The 20,434-nt window shown below is 40.2% G+C and overlaps 1 protein-coding gene across 6 annotated transcripts in view; it reads right to left on the bottom strand.

Moving 5' to 3' along the window:
- Positions 1–20,434, bottom strand: part of kmt2e (lysine (K)-specific methyltransferase 2E) — a 165,993-nt gene that overhangs the window by 68,680 nt on the left and 76,879 nt on the right. For 5 of the 6 annotated variants that reach the window (XM_068059267.1, XM_068059271.1, XM_068059270.1 and 2 more), the window contains 4 exons: positions 20,016–20,188; positions 8,283–8,321; positions 6,703–6,942; positions 3,360–3,490 (listed from right to left, as the gene is read on the bottom strand). In XM_068059267.1, the coding sequence (XP_067915368.1) occupies positions 3,360–3,490; positions 6,703–6,942; positions 8,283–8,321; positions 20,016–20,188 (583 nt within the window). The remainder of the gene's footprint in view (positions 1–3,359; positions 3,491–6,702; positions 6,943–8,282; positions 8,322–20,015; positions 20,189–20,434) is intronic. The other variant, XM_068059268.1, reaches the window with a different exon arrangement.

Raw genomic sequence — 20,434 nt, 5'->3', positions numbered from 1 at the left:
GCAAGGGAAATGGACCTGAGTGAACAGGGAAAACATCTATGTATCTCCTTAACCAGATTGAAGGATTCTGAATGTAACAGAACAAGGACTAAAAGGGGGGGAAGTTTAAATAACAGTGGGTGAATTCAATGTCAAATCAGGCACTGAAAGGAAAATAAAGAGTGGGAATCAAAGAATGAAAGATTGAATTGAGAGGGAAAGACAGAGAGAGAGAGAGCTAAAAAGAGATATTTTTAAAATCAATAACAATGAAAACCTGAAGGATTGCGACTCCACACTTACCACAGTTAATTTTCAGTGCCAGAGGGGTTGATTGGCAGTAATTAACACTGGTCATGTTGTTAAAAGTGTACTTAGACTAGAATGGATAAGACGTAACTTTTTGTGGAGAGTTTAGCTTGCATCTGCCCTGCAAGTACAGCACCTTCACACCATTCAATGTATTTCAACTGTGAAGCAGACGGTGGGATTCCACTTTCACAAAGCTAACAGTGGAGTGGTGCAACTCAAGACAGCCACTTTTAGATATTTGAGTTTTAATCATGCATATGCCCCTTGCCTGAAGTTGCTGTATCATTTGAGCATAAACAGCGAGTGCCATTGACAGGAAAATCTGGGCTATTATGGCTAAACTTTTAATTGACAAACATGCAGTTCTTTCTTTTACAGCTAGAGTTTTTAACAAATGTCCCCGACGTAAAAAGAAAGAATCGTGACTGCTGATTAAATTTCCAATCATAATGATTTGCTTCACTACTTTTTTCCCCTTAATTAGCAACAATGAGTAGCGATACTAAGACTATAAACTTCTGCCTAAGTGTACACCCTTGCTATTAATCTCCAGTGGTGTTTGATATTAATTTGAACATCTTAAGTTTTCTGCCATAAAAAACACAAATGCAGGAAGAGAAAAGGCCATTTGGCACACTAAGCCTATTGCATGGCATGACTATTTAATCAATCTCACCATAAGGCTGTAGGGTTCTTTTTAACTTCCATGTGAACCAAACAGGCCAAATAACATCTCTGCAACCTGCAATTCACTATATTCCATGAAGGATCCAGTTTCTTATTAAGGAAATTGATTAACATAACACTTTTATTTTGGCACTATTTGATATATCCTCTACCCTGTTTGGGAACAGTCGATAGAACCATAGAAAAGTTACGGCACACAAAGAAGCCATTCAGCCCATTGTGTCTGTGCAACTGAAAATTCTAACTGCCCAATCTAATCCCACCTTCCAGCACCTGGTCAGTAGCCTTGCAGGTCACAGCACTTCAGGCACAGGTCCATGTACCTTTTAAATGAGTTGAGGGTTTCTGCCTCCACCATCTATCCGAGCAGTGAATTCCATACACCCACCATCCTCGTGCCCCCGCTAATCCTTCTACCAAACTACCTTAAATCTGTGACCCCTGGTAATTGACCTCTCCGCTTGGGGAAACAGAGCCTTCCTGTCTACTCTGTCTAGGCCCCTCATAATTTTGTACATCTCAATTAAGTCACCCTTCAGCCTCCTAAGGAAAACAACCCTAGCCTATCCAATCTTTCCTCATAGCTGCAATTTTCAAGCTCTGGCAACATTCTTGTAAATCTCCTCTGTACTCTCTCCACAGCAATTATGTTCTTCTTGTAATGTGGTGACCAGAACTGTATGCAATACTCCAGCTGTGGCTTAACCAGCATTTTATACAGTTCCAGCATTACGTCCTTGCTTTTGTATCCTATACCTCGGCCAATAAAGGAAAGCATTGCATATGCCTTCTTCACTTTATCTACCTGTCCTGCCACCTTTAGGGACCTGTGGACACGCAATCTAAGGTCTCTCACTTCCTCTACCCCTCTCAATATCCTCCCGTTTATTGTGTATTTTCTTGCTTTGTTTGCCCTCCCCAAATGCATTACCTCACACTTCTTCGGAATTTACCACTTTTCCGCCCACTCAACCAAACCATTGATATCATTTTGGAGTCTACAGCTATTCTCTTCACTTTCAACTACACAGCCAATTTTTGTGTCATCTGCAAATTCCCCAATCATGCCTCCCACATTCAAGTCCAAATCATTAATATATACCACAAACAGCAAGCGACCCAACACTGAGCCCTGTGGAATGCCACTGAAACTGCCTTCCATTCGCAAAAACATCTGTCGACCATTACCTTTTGTTTCCTGTCACTGAGCCAATTTTGGATCCAACTCGCCACATTCCCCTGTATCCCATGGGCTTTTACTTTTCTGACCGGTCTGCCTTGTGCGACCTTGTCAAATGCCTTACTAAAATCCATGTAGACAACATCCACTGCACTACCCTCATCAATTGTTACTTCCTCAAAAAATTCAATTAAGTTAGCAAGATACAACCTTCCCTTAACAAATCCATGCTGATGATCTCTGATTAATCTGTGCCTTTTTAAGTGACGGTTTATCCTATCTCTCAGAATTGATGCTAATAATTTGCCCACCACCGAGGTCAGACTGACCGGCGCATAATTATTTGGTCTGTCCCTTGCACCCTTTTTAAACAATGGTACAATGTTTGCAGACCTTGAGGATTGAGGGTCATGGAGGGGTAGAATTTTCCTAACTCCTAATCTTGTTTTATCTTTGTAAATGTTGTAACTGTGGTCTTGAGTTCTGTGCTCACTGTCCAAGCTATGTCGGTTGTACTTTATCTTTAATTATTCCATAAATTGTAGAAAGATTAAAACCTAATTCATAATCTATTATCCTTTGATCCCTTCAATACAGCAGTATATGCCCACATGTCTTTTCTTCCTAATCCCTGCAGCCACCTCCACATATCCCAAAGCTTCTTCCTTTTCTTATTTACATAATGTCTCTTGGAGACATTATTCATAGGTTGTTTTCCCTAGAACTCTCAGAATGAAAATTTTCAAACACAAAAGTTTTCAATATTTATCCAATTATACATCCAAGTTTCACAGTGTGAAGCTGTGCATATCTTTAATGCCAGGGTCTTGAGCATGGAAAAATATTCTGGCTTTTTGCCAGAATATTTTTAGGGACCAGGGTGCATTTAGCAGATCTTTGCTTCAGGAGATTAAATGGATGAGGTACAGAATATTATGAAGTAGATTGCACAGATTCTGTGGACGGATTAAGCTCCACAGGCAAATTGGTCACGGCTCCTTTCATACTTGCTCACGTTCTTGAATGAGAGGAAGTCAAACACATTACGCCACAAAGGCACAGGTATACAAAGCTCTTCTGGTTGAAGAGGTGACTTAGAAGAGACTTGAAGACAATTTATGGAGTTTCACATTTTTAGAAGTTAAATCTTAAGGATTTCATGGTTTTAAAAATTACAGTAAACTCAATTTCTTAAACTTGCCTTTTGAAGAAATGCCCATTTGCTTCAAACTGTTCTCGTAGCATGAACTTTCCTCGATATTCAATAATGAAAGTATCAGGAAGCAAATCTTTGGCAGCTTTCAATATTTTTTTATTTTTCTGCACTTGACTCTGAAAGAAAAAAAATAAACTTTGTAATTTAATTTATTGTTTGACATGTCTACATTGAATCGACAGCACAGAAACAGGCCATTCAGCCCAACTGTATATGCTGGTGTTTATGAGCTCCCTCTTAATTTAATTACCTCTTCCTTGCTACTGGCTTCAACCATTCCTTGTGGCAGTGAGTTCAACCTTCTCACCACGAAAAGGGTGACTGTGCCTGGCAATCCTCATACCAGTTCCTTCAGAAGGTAACAGAAATGACAGATGGGGAAATGCAGTGGATGTAGTGTACATGGACTTTAGCAAATCTGTGACAAGGTTTCACTTACGATATTATTGGAGACAATTAAGGTAAGTGGAATTACAGGGAGCCTAGAAAACTGGATTAAAAAAATAGTTAGGAGAAATCAAAGTAGGAGTTAAGGGCAGTTTTATTTTCCCCAGAGTGCTTGGAAGTAGGTAGTGATGTCCCACAGGATTCAATTCTGGGGCTACTTTTATTCACTGTGTACATCAATGATATGGATATATACCTATAAAGAAAGTAACGTTGAAATTTGCAGATGATACCAAAATGGAAAGCAGTTAATTCTTTATAAAATAAAAGGAAATTGTAAAGCTCATCTTCTTTGATTGAGAGATTGGGAGGAGCACCTGCTTCTCCTGGCTCCACATTCAGTTAAGTATATTTTCAAGACTTATATTATTGGTTTAAGGACTGCCTGTTAGAAAGCATGTAGACTCAGTTTTCCTGAGTTCAGCTGGCACCAATCTTGCAATGGAGGCCACTAACAGGGGTGTTAGGCACTTTGCCATATAAAAAAAGGGGCTGGACGTTTGCTCCAGGCATGGGAGTTGCATGTCAATTTTTTGGCCTTTTATCAACACAACAAATGGTGGATTCCTAGCTATTGTTATTATCCCCTTGGAGATCAACAAACCAAAAGAACGCAATTTATCAAATGACCCCAATAAAAAAAACAAATGGACAAGATTTCACTTTTATAACTTTTACTCTCACAATCAACTCAAAATCAATATAAATTAAACATGAATAAACAGACAAATCACTGTCTATATATATTACAAGTTACATATTAACTATCAGATACACAGAAGATAAATCTCATGGATTTACTGGGTAGTCTACTCAGCATATATGGCACCAATTACAGCCACAAAGTTCTTCAAAGCTCTGAACTTGCTCAGGTAGATCTCTAGCTCCTTTCTTCCAAGATGCAGCCACCGATTCTCATACAACAGCAGTTCCCCTTCAACCCAAACTCCACAGGTACAGTCTCTTCAAGAGTGAACTATACAGTAAATGGAAAAGTCCTGGGGAAAATTGATGTCCAGAGAGATTTGGGTGTTCAGGTCCACTGTTCCCTGAAGTTGGCAACGCAGGTAAATAGAGTGGTCAAGAAGGCATACGGCATGCTTTCCTTCATCGGACGGGGTATTGAGTACAAGAGTTGGCAGGTCATGTTACAGTTGTATAGGACTTTGGTTCGGCCACATTTGGAATACTGCGTGCAGTTCTGGTCGCCACATTACCAAAAGGATGTGGATGCTTTGGAGAGGGTGCAGAGGAGGTTCACCAGGATGTTGCCTGGTATGGAGGGCGCTAGCTATGAAGAGAGGTTGAGTAGATTAGGATTATTTTCATTAGAAAGACGGAGGTTGAGGGGGGACCTGATTGAGGTGTACAAAATCATGAGAGGTATAGACAGGGTGGATAGCAAGAGGCTTTTTCCCAGAGTGGGGGTTTCAATTACTAGAGGACATGAGTTCAAAGTGAAAGGGGAAAAGTTTAGGGGGGATATGCGTGGAAAGTTCTTTACGCAGAGGGTGGTGGGTGCCTGGAACGCGTTGCCAGCGGAGGTGGTAGATGCGGGCACGATGGCGTCTTTTAAGATGTATCTAGACAGATACATGAATGGGCAGGAAGCAAAGAGATACAGACCCTTAGAAAATAGGCGACAGGTTTAGATAGAGGATCTGGATCGGCGCAGGCTTGGAGGGCCGAAGGGCCTGTTCCTGTGCTGTAATTTTCTTTGTTCTTTGTTCACCCAAAATGGCACACTTCTCCAGAACTTGCTCCGCTCTATTCATGACAGTTTTGATGGCGTGGATTCACCAATATTACCTTTCTCCAAGCCCTTTGGTGACAACCTTGTGCATTAATTAGTTATTTTAAGTAACAGAAATAGCTCCTGAATCCAGTCTTCACTTTCTTCTGATCAAGGGTCTCTGACCTGAAACGTTAACTCTGCTTCGCTCTCCACAGATGCTACCAGACCTGCTGAGTATTTCCAGCATTTCTCGTTTTTATTTCACTTTCTTCAGCCTGCCAGCACTCCATTCCTGCGTGATCTGTGCTTGGATGGCTGTGTCTTTTTATCTGGTTCCAACCAGTTACAGTTTCCCCAGAAAACTGAATTGTTAGTTTCCCTTTCAGTTAGGCTCTGTCTCAAACAAACAAGCTTTGAAACCAGGGTCAGCGCACCTAACAGAACATTGGACAAGTCATCTGTTAAGAGAACAGCTTGCACATGCTCCCCCATTGGTCCCGTAAAACCATGGATTCCATCACAACATGTATTTCCTGCTCATCATCATTTTGGGTGCCATTTAGCACCAAGAAAACAGACTCTATATGGCCAGACTGTGAGGCCATAGTGTTATAACTGTTTTCACGGTGTCATGTTTTGATGGTTAAGCACTAGAGAGATTTTGATCAAATTGTAGGGTTCGAGACTGCACTTCAAATACAACATGGTGGCTGAGATATGGAAGTGAATATGCAATTCGAGTTGCACTGGTGGCCTTGGTGTTCAAAGATCTGGGGTGGATAGGTGAGGGTGTTGTCGGGGGAAAAGAAAGGCTACCTGGGAACCTGTGTGTTGCAACATTTCAGGGAGGGGGATTGAAAGAAAGAGAAGAATGGAAAAGGTGAAAATGAAAATATGAAGGGGAATGAAAGGGAGAAGGGAAATGAAACAGAATGAGGAAGGGGTAAGAGAGAGGGATGATAAGAGAAATGGGGAGAGACAGAAGGAGAGTGGGCAAGGAAGGAAACATATTTTATCCGGTTAATACAGATAGCAGCAAGACACCTAGCAGCTGAGGAATACTGCTTGGATTAAAAAAAACTTCAGGACGACGTGTTCTTTTTTTTAAAAAAAGCCTACTTTAATAGTGTAATGATGATTCCTTACCTCTACTGGAGGTTTAAAGGCTGTAAGGTTGATGTTTAGGTCTGATCTACTGACCACCTCCATTTTTTCATGTCCATCAGTTATCTCTAATGCGAGCCGATGTGCCTCGAGGATATTTTGGATATCCTCACTATATTGATTACCATCTGCTTCCTCATACCGATCCATCCATGTTTTGATTTTGTTCTCCCACACAAAACTGGCGTTATCAACAGCATCAGCTTCTGATACTGAACTTTGCTAAGGACAAGAAAACATCAGCACAATCAAAGAATATCAATTCCTTTAAGTTATATGACTTTAGCTCTTGCTTCTCTTCCCCCCTCACCCCTCAACATACACAGATTCCAAATATCAATAAAATAATGGGTTCCAACTATATCAATTCAACGATATGAACATTTTAAACCTGAGAATTGCTTTTATTCTGCTTTGATAAATGTTGCATTCAAGATTTTGCAAGAATTCACCTTTTTAATGAGGCCCTCAACTAAGTTTTGAGTAGCGTCATACAACTTGAACTAAATTTACAAAAAGACTTTTAGTTCAGAGAGCTAAACAGGCACAATAATTTCGAAAAAATCAGAATGGAATTTTCAAACAGAAGTAATCAAAAATACTCTTTAACCAAGACGATAAATCTGAGCATTACAGTGTCAATACTCTGGAATTTCCAAATAGGGACAAGTCATGAACTCATACATTGCCAGTGATGAGAACTTAATTACGCAGCTCTCTACTGTCTGCACCATTGATGAGATACCTTTTCTATCACCTGAGCTGATTCAGAATTCTGACTGTCAGCCCACTTTTAGTGTAGTAATTTGATTCAGTTGCTCCAATGCTATGTCTAGGCCAAATTATATTGCCTAGTCTCCTGATGAAACTAAAAAAAAAGCTTTTGCAATGATGTTAGCCAATCGGCAAATACTTTCAATTTAGGTGAAGCAGAGCTGTATTGTAGGACAAACGAAGATGAAGTAAAATAAAATATGAATAATAAAGCATAATATAAAATATTGCAGTTCATTTTCAAATACTGTGAATACCCTTGGTTCTTGGATAGAACCTTGTTGTCATAGTTTAGTTCCTGATATTTGCTTTGTTGGTGAAAATTAATTGAGAACCCGAGTAAGTAATGCCACCACATTATGAAACACAGAAAAGAGGAAAACCTGACTTTTAAGAACCAGACTTTGGACATTTCCAGAGGAGCCACTCAAAAATCTGATTATCTTGTCCAAAATCAGATAATGACAACCCTACTTCTATTGCTCAGCTACAGCATCCAAAAAAAATCAATTTCAAGGTAGTGCAGTGGGGCCAGAATTGGAAACAAATATTTAACAATGAAACATCACACTTCAACAGTTATTATTGGAAACACCATAAAAATTATAACGCCCAACCCAAAGCATTAATTGCAAGATTATTGACAAAATTGCAATTAACAATTTTATACTTTATTGTATAAAATATATATAATTTATATTTATTTTAATTCTGTGTATATAGGGAAGTGTATTCTTTTCACAAATACTCATGCATAAGGTCATTGTGTTTGTGCAAATTCTTCTTACCTTTACTCTTGAAGATTTTCTACATCCTTCCCGGAAAGGCTGAAAGATACAAAATTTATCTATTTACTTAACTGAAGTAATGCATCAGAATAAGTAAGCTGCTTGGAAATCCTGTATTGTTGTTTGGTTTTGAAAAATGTTCACTGGATCTTCTCTAGCTTTAAAGATGCACCACCTTAATTCCAACACAGAAGGAATGGCAGTTGCAATGTTTTCACAGTCCCTTCCAACAATCTTCCTCAGTCAGTAAGCAGAGTGTGGGATGTGATCAATACTACCACTAGTCCCTCTCCCTCCCTTTGGTTTTGTGGATCACCTTTGCTCAGTGCCATGCCTGACCAAGTTAAAACTGCCTTTCTAAAACTGTAATCTGCCATTGTGTGAATATCATTGGTACTTGGACAGAACCTTGTTGTCCATTAATGCTTTTTATTTGCTTAATGCTTCATCTTGTTTTGGCAGTGTTCTCATTCATTCCATTTATTTCATATATAATCACTGGTGGCCAAGGTTGGGTGGCACCAGAAACACCAATGGACCATGTACAAGTCTGACCATTCAGCCACTATTTTTGCAAGGACTGTGCTTTTGAGACCTCAATTGACAAACTAATCTAAATGGTCACAGTTCCAATGATATGAGCAAAATTCTTAGAAATCTCCAATATATGAGAGCAAACAACTCTAAAATCAAAACTTTATTCATTTTCTGTCTTTTTCATCTACCATTTCTATAATATTTTATCTTGTTCTTACCAGTTACATGCTTTGTCTTTAAACATTAAATTTTACTTTATATTTACCCTTCCCTCTTTCTTGTTCTTCATCCCTTAAGAGTACCTACAGTGAAAAGTATAATTCCTAACTAGATATAATTATTTTATTTATTCAAATGCATTTCCTTCTTTTAAACACATTTTGCCTTAAAAAATCATAAAGCCAAATCACTGATTAAGTACAACAAACAGAATGGACCCTTAAAGAGGCTATTTATTATCAATAACAGATGGAATAAACTTATCTCCTCAAATTCTACAGAAAGAAAGCAAACTAGTGGAAAGCAATACTGCAGGACTCAGGAAAAACTACATCTATGACAAACACACATAATTGTGTGTTCTTGGACAAATTTACATATGCCAAAAGTACCAGTCAATATGATTGCCTTGAGTTGCACATGGTTACTGTAGTAGCATTTTAATGTATAGAATGTCACACAAATATAATAATTCAGAGGGAGTATATGAAAGCAATTGGGAACATAAATCCACATGCCTCATTCCTTTTATCACTTTGCCTCCATTTATAAATAAACCTACACCTTCCTATGGTGGTTGGGTTACCACACAGGTGAGATTGTCAATAATGAACAATAAGTAAAAAAACTGGAATAAAAACACAAAGTGCTGGAAATACTCAGCAGGTCAGGCAGCATCTGTGGAGAGAGAAGCAGAGTTAACATTGCTCTGATGAAAGGTCACGGACCTGAAAAGTTAACTCTGCTTCTCTCTTCAACAGATGCTGCCAGATCTGCTGAGTATTTCCAGCAGTTTCTGTTTTTATTTCAGATTTCCAACATCCGCAGTATTTTGCTTTTATTTAAATAACAAACTGGACATTGAATATGGGTGCAAAATTACAAGAAAATAATCAGCATGTTCTGATGCAAAAATTTAGATTACAATTGCATGCATTCCACAAAATACAGGGTAGTAACAGAAGTTAAAAGTGGCTAGTGAGATAGTTGATGCCTTGGTTTTGATTTTCCAAAATTCCCTAAATTCGGTAAAGGTTCCATTAGATTGGAAAATAGCCAATGTAACTCCTTTATTCAAAAAGGGAGGGGGACAGAAGGCAGGAAACTACAGGCCAGTTAGCTTAACATCTGTCTTAGGGAAAATGTTACAAGCTATTATTAAAGATGTTATAGCAGAGCATTTAGAAAAATTCATGGTAATCAGGCAAAGTCAACATGGTTTTGTGAAATGGAAATTGTGTTTAACCAATTTATTGGGGTTCTTTGAGGGAGTTACATGTGCTGTGGATAAAGGGGAACTGGTGGATGTACTGTACTTAGATTTCCAGAAGGCATCTGATAAGGTGCCACATCAAAGGTTACTGCGGAAAATAAAAGTTCATGGGGTAGGGGGTAACATATTGGCATGGATAGAAGATTGGCTAGCTAACAGGAAACAGACAGTAGGCATAAATGGTCATTTTCTGGTTGGCAAGATGTAACAAATGGTGTGCCGCAGGGATCAGTGCAGGGGCCACAACTTTTTACAATTTATATAAATGACTTGGATGAAGGGACCGAAGGTATGGTTGCTAAATTTGCTGATGACACAAAGACAGGTAGGAAAGTAAGTTGTGAAGAGGACATGAGGAGGCTACAAAGGGATATAGATAGGTTAAGTGAGTGGGCAAAGATCTGGAAAATGAAGTATAATGTGGGAAAATATGAAATTGTCCATTTTGGCAGGAAGAATAAAAAATAAACATATTATCTAAATGGTGAGAGATTGCAGAGCTCTGAGATGCAAAGGGATCTAGGTGTCTTAGTACATGAATTGCTAAAGGTTGGTATGCAGGTACAGCAAGCCATTAGGAAAGCTAATAGAATGTTATTGTTTATTGCGAGGGGAATTGAATACAAAAGTAGGGAGGTTATGCTTCAGCTATACAGGGCATTGGTGAGACCACATCTGTGCATAGTATTGGTCTCCTTATTTAAGGAAGAAAGTAAATGTGTTGGAAGCAGTTCAGAGAAGGTGTACTAGACTAATAAATAGAATGGGCAGGTTGTCTTATGACGTAAGGTTGGACAGGATAGGCTTGTATCCACTGGAGTTTAGGAGAGTAAGAGGCCACTTGATTGAAACATATAAGATTCTGAGGGGCCTTGACAGGATGGATGGGTAAAGGATGTTTCCTCTTGTGGGAGAATCTAGAACTAGGGGGTCACTGTTTCAAAATAAGGGGTCGCCCAATTAAGACAGGAGAGTCTTTGGAACTCTCTTCCTCAAAAGGCAGTGGAAGCAGAGTCTTTGAATATTTTTAAGGCAGAGGTAGATAGATTCTTCATAAGCAAGGGGGTGAAAGTTTATTGGGGGTGGGCGGGAATGTGGTGTGGAGGTTACAATCAGATCAGCCTAATTCGGATGTTTGTATATTCATAATACATTACAATAGGCTTGGTTATCAAACATTCATACATTGGCCCTGTTCAAAATAAACTTAAACCCTTCGAATAAAGAAATATTCATTCATTGCCTTGATGCCTGATTTGTTACTCTGTTAAATGGGAGATTGGTTAAGAAAGTAAAGGCCCATGGGATCCAGGGTAATTTGGCAAACTGGATTCAAAATTGGCTTAGTGGCAGGAGGCAGAGGGTGATGGAAAGGGTTGTTTCTGCGAGTGGAAGCCTGTGACCAGTGGTGTACCGCAGGGATCGGTGCTGGGACCCTTACTGTTTGTAGTGTACATTGATGATTTAGACGTGAATATAGGAGGTATGATCAGTAAGTTCGCAGACGACATGAAAATTGGTGGAGTCGTAAATAGTGAGGAGGAAAGCCTTAGATTACAGGACGACATAGATGGGCTGGTAAGATGGGCGGAGTTTAATCCTGAGAAGTGTGAGGTGGCGCACTTTGGGAGGTCTAACAAGGCAATGTAATATACAATGGATGGTAGGACCCTAGGGAGTACAGAGGGTCAGAGGGACCTTGGAGTGCTTGTCTATAGATCACTGAAGGCAGCAGCACAGGTAGCTAAGGTGGTTAGGAAGGCATATGGGATACTTGCCTTTATTAGCCGAGGCATAGAATATAAGAGCAGGGAGGTTATGATAGAGCTGTATAAAACGCTGGTTAGACCACAATTGGGAGTACTGTGCACTGTTCTGGTTGCCACACTATAGGAAGGATGTGACTGCAATGGAGAGGGTGCAGAGGAGATTCACCAGGATGTTGCCTGGGCTGGAGCATTTCAGTAATGAAGACAGACTAGCTAGGCCGGGGTTGTTTTCCTTGGAGCGGAGAAGGCTGAGGGGGGACCTGATTGAGGTATACAAGATTATCAGGGGCATTGATAGGATAGATAGGAAGAGATTTTTTCCCTTAGCGGAGAGGTCAATAACTAGGGGGCATAGATTTAAGGTAAGGGGCAGGAAGTTTAGAGGGGAGTTGAGGAGGAATTTTTTCACCCAGAAGGTGGTTGGAATCTGGAACACACTGCCTGAAGGGGCGGTAGAGGTAGGAACACTCACGACATTCAAGCAATATTTAGAGGAGCACTTGAAACGCCATAACATACAAGGCTACGGGCCAAGTGCGGGGAAATGGGATCGATTAGGACAGGTGCTTGATGGCGGCACAGGCACGTTGGGCCGAAGGGCCTGTTTCTGTGCTGTAAAACGCTGTGACTCTAAATGCTAATTTGCTAGTATTTAATTGAAATGCCACCCATAAGCAGCAAATAGGAGTTAATGTCATTTGACACTAAACATTACCACCTCCTCTACACCTAGATTTCATACTTTCATTAAGTATCTCGCTCACCTATTTAGCAATTTAGATTTCTTGCAGATTGGTAAATAACACTGTAGTGCCTAATTGTGGTTGGACATATTCCTGGAAGCTTCATTACATGGCCTGATGTCTCCAACCACATCACCCAGTCAAAAAGCCCTTCTTCCCCCATCTCCAATATTTTTATAACTCCCCAAAGTGCGTAAATTAAAATGGGGTGGGGTGAGGTAACCACTTTTCAAATGCCCCTATGATTTTCTCCTGGCTTGCCCACTGCAGTAATCCATGAGATTAATCTTCGATTCATTTCAGGTGATATCAGTCCAGTACACCAGGAGAAAGCCTGCTTCAAATACTGAACCACTGAAGAGGCAAGTGAGATCTTTGTTTAACATCTCATCAGAAGCATTACATCACTAACAGTACAACATTCTGCAAGGTACTGCAGTGGAACTTGAGCCTGGATTGAGTACCAACCCTGGGTTGGGTCCGAACCCACAACATTATTACCCAGAAGAATGAGTACTACCAACTGGCCCCAATCTCTTACAAAGACAAAGGGCCTTCCCCATTGCCATTTGACAGAAGTTCAATATCTACAAATAAAATGTTGGTATAAGCCCTCGTTGGAAGCAAGGGAGGAGACTAAATTAATCCAACATAGTATTCCTTTAAGAAATTTACAACCTAGATAGTCAGATGTACTAATCTCAACACGACAGTCTGCAAGCACTCATTTAAATCACACTTTTTGTTATAGGTCCACATAAATCACCATTGAAACACAATTTTACCGGACCCCCGACTTCGGGGTCATGGTGGGGGGCCCAGAAATTACCTCCAGGAGAGTCCTGCCACGGACCTCAACGCCGGAGGCCTCATCCCATATTATCAGTGGCAGCAAGGCCTCGTGGCGGCCCCCCGCCGCTCGGCGCTGGGGACATCATTAACATATGCTAACTGATTTAAGCGAAAGCATAATTACTTACCTCATTGCAACGGCCATCCCATGCCGATATTCCGGCCGGTTGCCGGATCTCCAGCGCCTCCTAGGCGGAACACTGGTGTGGGGGGTGGGTGGGGAGGAGTGATGTTTTCAGGGTGGGAGGGGGTAAAACTCTTGCTATTGGTTTAAGGAATGGTGGGAAGGGATTGAGGGTCAATGTTAATAAAGTTCGGGGTGGGGGGTGGAGTTCGCAATCGGAATAAAAAAAATTTTGCAGTGGGGGGGGAAAAGAGGGCAATTTATGGAGTTATTAGTCATGGAGGAGGGGGGTGGGAGAGAGGATTCAAATTGCTGTTAAAGTTTTAATTTTATTTTTTGTAGACCTGGACCTTTAAAAATTTAAATGGCGCCGGCCCTGCGCAGTGCCGCCAGGTGCCGTTGCCGGAGTGCCCATGCCCTTAACGTCATCGGGGGCAGGCGCTCCATCCCCTCCATGTAAATGGGCTCAGCATGGCAAATCCCACACCTGCGCCCCACCGCTTAAAAAGCTCGCCGCCGAGATCGATGGCGAGCTGGAAAAATCCAGCCCCATGCAACACCAGTGACACTTAACAGTAAATAATAAAGAAACTTTAGGCTGTGCCAAGCCAAAGTAAAATGAGACGTAAGCTGGGAAGATTGAAACATTGAGAATCAGGACGATCATAGCTATGCTAGCTAATTTTACATTAATTTATTAAGCTTCTACATTCAAATGAAGGTATTAAGAAGTCATTAAAAAACTAGCAGAGAGAGTCTGAGGGCCTATATCTTCATCAGAACAACACAAAAGCAGCTGTAATCATTGCCACAAATTTTAGCAGTATCAGGACTGTACCCAAGCCTTATGATCACAAAGTGCTAAATGGAGGCCGTTCTTCCCCACAGCAGAGAAAAGCAGGTCAATTACCAAAGCTGCCCTGATTCACTTTCTAGCTGGGGTAAGTGAGGAGAATTTTATTTTTACAAAGCGAGTATTTACATGTATAAATGGACAGCAGGTCAATATTCTGAGCAATCTTTCTTATGAAGTCAAAGTATTGCTCGCAACTATAGAATGAAAACCTGGAAGTTACACCAAGATGTGCTGATCGATATATTCATGCCAGAATTCTAAACTTTGGTGAGAAAGAAAGGCTGCAAAGATTTGCACTGAATGGTGGTAGATGGTAAATATACAAGTACATTTACCTACAACGTGTATAAGGCATTTTCTATTAAAATTAATGCATAGAGTTAAAATGGTGTCACCCCTTCCTTCCTGTGGGTCAACCTTAATTCTTGTACATAATTTTGCCATACCTAGGTATTACTTTCAACAGTAAGGTAGGGTTGCTTACCATTACACTTAATTTCCGTTTTTCTGACATGAAGTGACACTACCATGCCTCCAATCTCCATCTCCCATGCCCATTCTCTGATCTAGGTAGCATTACTCCTCTTCTCTTAGGTTTCTGCTAATAGCTTAATCCGTGTTTCCTCACTGTTCTTTTATTTTAAAGCTTTCTTATTGCTCTCTCTCCATCCCAACTGACAGAGCCCTCTGATTCAGAGAGTTACCTCCCCATCCTGCTGGCACAGTCTGCCTTCTTGGCCACTAGCACCAGTCATTGACTACCTCCTCAGTCACTCTCTGCTGGTTTCTGCACTACACTGAGAAAATCAGCATTGCATATTTAAAGTCCTAGTGTGTTAAAGTCATATACATTTCAATCACTCTGTGCATTTTAAACAAGTACACAGCCAGTTTTCCAAGCTGTTGGGAAAATGATAAAGAGCTACAGGGGAAGGGATTGGGGAGAGAAAAGCTTGGGCCAGACTTCTGGTATGAGGACAATAGGAAAGGAAGGTCAAAGAGGAAACAATGGATAGGAAATGGTGTGGCAAGCAGCCATGGGACAACAAGAGGGGAAAGGCCAGGAGAGGTTTGGGATTAGGCCGCTGGTGGCATGGAAACACTGGGAAAGGGAAGTAAACGGAGCAAAGGAGAAGGGAAGGGAAAAAGATTGGTGAGGGGATGTGCAATAGAGAGGAGAGCAAGAAGCAGAAGGAAAGTCTAACAGTGGGACAGGACAGCAAAGACAAAGTACAAAGGGAACACAGGTGGTTTAAGGAAGCTACAGAGGATCACGAGGACATATAACAAGAGAACCACCAATGACAATCAGAGAAGATAGAGTAGAAGCACCAAATAGGTGCAACGGACAGGACAGGATAAAGACAGAGGAAAAGTGCATAAGAAAAAGAAAGCCCCACAACGCCCCCAAGCAGAAAAGTCGGGTACACAGATACAACAGACCACAAAGAAATGATTTTAAAAGAGAGAGAACAAGATAATGAGAGAAATACACACACTCTGGAATGCGAAGATGACACACAAAGGTAAGATATCATATCCTTTGACTTGCTCTGAGCTTCGCCTTGGGCGACCCACCATTTAATATGTAAAATGTATTGCATGAAGCATGGACTTCCTGTAAGAATCATACTTACTTCCCATCGACTTTATGTATCCTCTCACTCACTTATGAGAAATGTCATGAGAGAGGCGATAACAATGTATCTTAATATATCTTGTGTACAGTTTTGGTCCTCTTACTTGAGGAGGGATGTAGTTGCATTGGAGGCAGTTCAGAGGAGGCTCACTAGATTGATTCCAGGGATGAGGAGTTTGTCTCATGAAGAGAGATTGAGCATTTTAGGCCTTTACTCTCTAAAGTTTAGAAGAATGAGATGTAATTGAGGTATATAAGATGATTAATGGAATTGACAAAGTAGACGTAGAGAGGATGCTTCCTCTTGTGGGGCAAACTAGGTCATAGTTTTAGGATAAGGGGTAGCAGATTTAAAACAGAGATGAGGAGAAATTATTTCTCTCAAAGGGTCTTGAGTCTGTGGAATTCACTACCCCAGAGTGCAGTGGATGCCGTGACATTGAGTAAATTTAAGGAGGAGATAGACAGATTTTTAATTAGTAAAGGGTTGAAGGGTTATGGAGAATGGGCAGGAAAGTGGAGTTGAGGCCGAGATGAGATCAGCCATGATCATATTGAATGGCGGGGCAGGCTCGAGGGGCTGAATTGCCTACTCCTGCGCCTAGTTCTTAGGTTCTTATAATGGACATTTCCTGCAATACCAGGAACTGACACCTACCATCACTTCACGCTATCTATATTCTGTCTGACGATTAGACTTAAATGATACTCCATATGTCTCCTATCACTTTGTCCATTTTAAATTGAAGGATACATTATTTTATAACAATGGGTTTGTACACCAGGTAGGGGATAACATCAGGGCCTGGCACATATTGTCATTTCCCCTCCCAACCCACCCCAGCCCCCACAGAAAAGATTTGGAAAAGAGTGAACAGAATCAAGTTTTAAAAGAAAGTGGATTTGCACAGGTTTAAAAAGACCTGCTAATTTCCTGAGAACGCACATTAAAGCCAGATATAGATACCATTACCCAGGTCTATCGGGAACTATAGTCATCATTTGATCCCAGAAAATATTCACACAGTAGGAGGTCGGAGCATCCTGTCCTGTTTGGCTTTGCATGAAGCTAGGTTCAAAGGGAGAAAGCATGATAGCAGATTTGAACAGCAGTTCATCTGGGCAACATGGGGAGGAGTCTGGAACCAAGCACCAAATTCCTGTGGGGATAGGAAAGAGGTGAACAAAGGCCCACACATGCTTAGCCAAAACTTTAGACAAACTCTCAGTCAGAAATACTGAGTTTCAGCTTTTGCTCATTTTCCAGGTTGGAATGAGTACGAGAGAGGAAGAGATAGAGAGAAATAGAAAGTGAAGAAGGAAAAATACAGCAAAACAAAGTTAATTTGCTGTTAATGTCTTTTACCGTGACTAATGATTTTCCAAAAATGACAAAACTACAAGCCTAATGATACCACTATTGGCTTTGTCTGTGTGTAGCGCCATCAAGTGTTTATAATTAGGTACAGCAACAGAAGTCATTTTAATACAGAAGTTCACATAGTCGCCCTATCAGATTCTACCACAAGGAACTCAAAGGTTTTTCCACTGTTTTTTTAAAATATTTTTTTTTATATTTTAGAGATTAAAGCATTGAAACAGGCCCTTCGGCCCACCGAGTCTGTGCCGACCAACAACCACCCATTTATACTAACCCTACAGTAATCCCATATTGCCTATCACCTACCTACACTGGGGGCAATTTACAATGGCCAATTTACCTATCACCTGCAAGTCTTTGGCTGTGGGAGGAAACCGGAGCACCCGGTGAAAACCCACGCGGTCACAGGGAGAACTTGCAAACTCCGCACAGGCAGTACCCAGAATTGAACCCGGGTCCCTGAAGCTGTGAGGCTGCGGTGCTAACCACTGCGCCACTGTGCTCTTTAAAAAAAAGAGATTGGTTCTAGTCTTCAGCATAATAAATGTTTGACCTAATTGAGAAATGAACCTAAAGTGTAATGACAGAAAATCACTTATGTGGCACTTTACATTACAGTGTAAAACTATGGTAGGAGGGAAAATGTTTAGAATAAACCACTTTCGAACATTATTCATTAAGTATTAAACTAATATATTTACTTTATTAAAAATGGGTTCCAAGCTGATCAAATAGCAAGCACTTAATGACAAAGGACAGTATCAAAACATAGAGAGTCTCATTTCCTTTTCTACGCTGTCTCTTTCTGCCATTTCTAGTTGGTCAAAAATGGCACTTGTACACATACTTGCCTGAATACTTTACTGTCGAGCAATGCTTCATTAACACTACTTAATGAATATGAAGAGTTCACCCCTTACTCCTTCAATGACACTAAGAGTATCAAGTCTCAGCTGTTGCCAAGTACCCACGTACTGTGGAACACAAAGCCTCAAAAAATTGGCTCAGAGGCATAAAGTATTCTGAAACCATTCTGTATCAGAAACATCTGAAATTTATAGTGGTCTATAGTGGTCCTTTTAGGTACATAAAAGTTATGTGTCACCCACTCTAAAATAAACCAATACAGTTGACAATTCCTTTATATGCAACTAAATTTTAGGGATTCGAAAAGATTCCATCTATATTCAAAGCATTTGAACTTAAATTTAAAGAAAAACCGTTTCTGCAGCATGGACGAGTTAACCTATCTGTGTGTAACTGCACTGCAGACTAACTTTGTCTGCTGAAATGGCACTTCTTTATGCTTTGCTGGCTCTAATAGCCTTTGGTGTAGACTTTCAGCTGGATGATGATTTTTTCCAAAGTTGGTCTCACTTACAAAATGGACAGTGGGAGCTGGGAAGCACAGAAATTCAAGTGGCACCTAACATTAAAGAAAAGAAAAAAACAATGGAAATAGTTCTAATAAAAATGGAAAGGAGGGTGAAAGGGAAAACAGAAAAAAAAAGAGTAATTAAATAGGATGGGGAAATTTAAGAAGATAAGAATAGGAGTATGCCATTCAGCCCCTCAAACCTGTTCTGCCAATCAATTAGATCATGGTTGATCTGTAGCTCAACTGCTTTTATCCAATTGTGATCCAAATCCCTTGATATCCTTACCTAATAAAAAATCTGTTAATCTCAGCCTTGAATATTTTAATTCACTCAGCATCCACAGCCTTTTGGGAAAGAGAATTCCATATTTCCACTACTCTTGCTGTGAAAAATGTTTCCTGCTTCCATTCCTGAATGGCCTAACTCTAATTTTAAAATTGTTCCCCATTGGCTGGATTCCCTCATCAGAAAGAATGGCTTCTGTGTATCTATACCATTGAATCCTCATATCATTTTAAAACACATCAATTAGGCCACCCCTCAACCTTCCAAACTCAAGGGAGTAAAAGCCAAATTTATGCAACCTGGTTTAAATTTTGGTATCAATTTAATTGTTTACTTTTACTCGTCAGACATGGGAGCAATTTTAGTACATATTTCCATCTTTAATGAAGAAGCTGGCCTAGGGAGGCTGGAATTTTAGTATTTGTTAACACTCAGTTAAGAGTAAACAAAATAATTTAAAATATTCAAGGCCTTCAGAAAATACTACAATAATCTCTTTACAGTGACTTTTGAAAATGCATTGTGTTTCAATGACCTAAGATTTCCAGTACAAAATGATCCAGCTGTTGAACTCAAAATCTTCTGTATAGTTTTCTTCCAAGTCAAATGGTGCAGGTCTCTTTAGTTGTTGTACCAAGTAAAACAAGCAGATTGTGATTAGACAAATTCTACTTGCCTTTCTAGATTTTGCAGCAAACTGCTCCTTTTCTCCACTTTTCTTTCGCTTTTTCTCATTTACCTTTGTTACCCTAGTGGCAGTCAATGTGATAGTCGTAGGGGTCTGCTGAAAGGCAGTATATAGTTCCACAGGTACCTCATCTCCACTTTCTGTTGCACTGGTGTCTCCATCTATTTAAAAAAGAAATCAAAATCTGAAACACTGTAACCACTTAAAAAAAAACATTTATACCTAATAACTTGCATAAGGAATTTAAAAATATGCAATATGAAATAGAATCTCAATTATTTCAATTATTTGCATTGCCCACTGAGAATTTTCTCAGATAATGGGAACCTTGCAGAAATCAAGGACATCAACAGACTATTTTTTGTTTCAGAGTAGTGTCCTCAACTATTGCTGCAACAACTGATTAA

Source organism: Heterodontus francisci, chromosome 27, assembly GCF_036365525.1.
Source record: "Heterodontus francisci isolate sHetFra1 chromosome 27, sHetFra1.hap1, whole genome shotgun sequence".
NCBI lineage: Eukaryota > Metazoa > Chordata > Chondrichthyes > Heterodontiformes > Heterodontidae > Heterodontus > Heterodontus francisci.
This window is presented reverse-complemented; position numbering and strand designations above follow the sequence as displayed.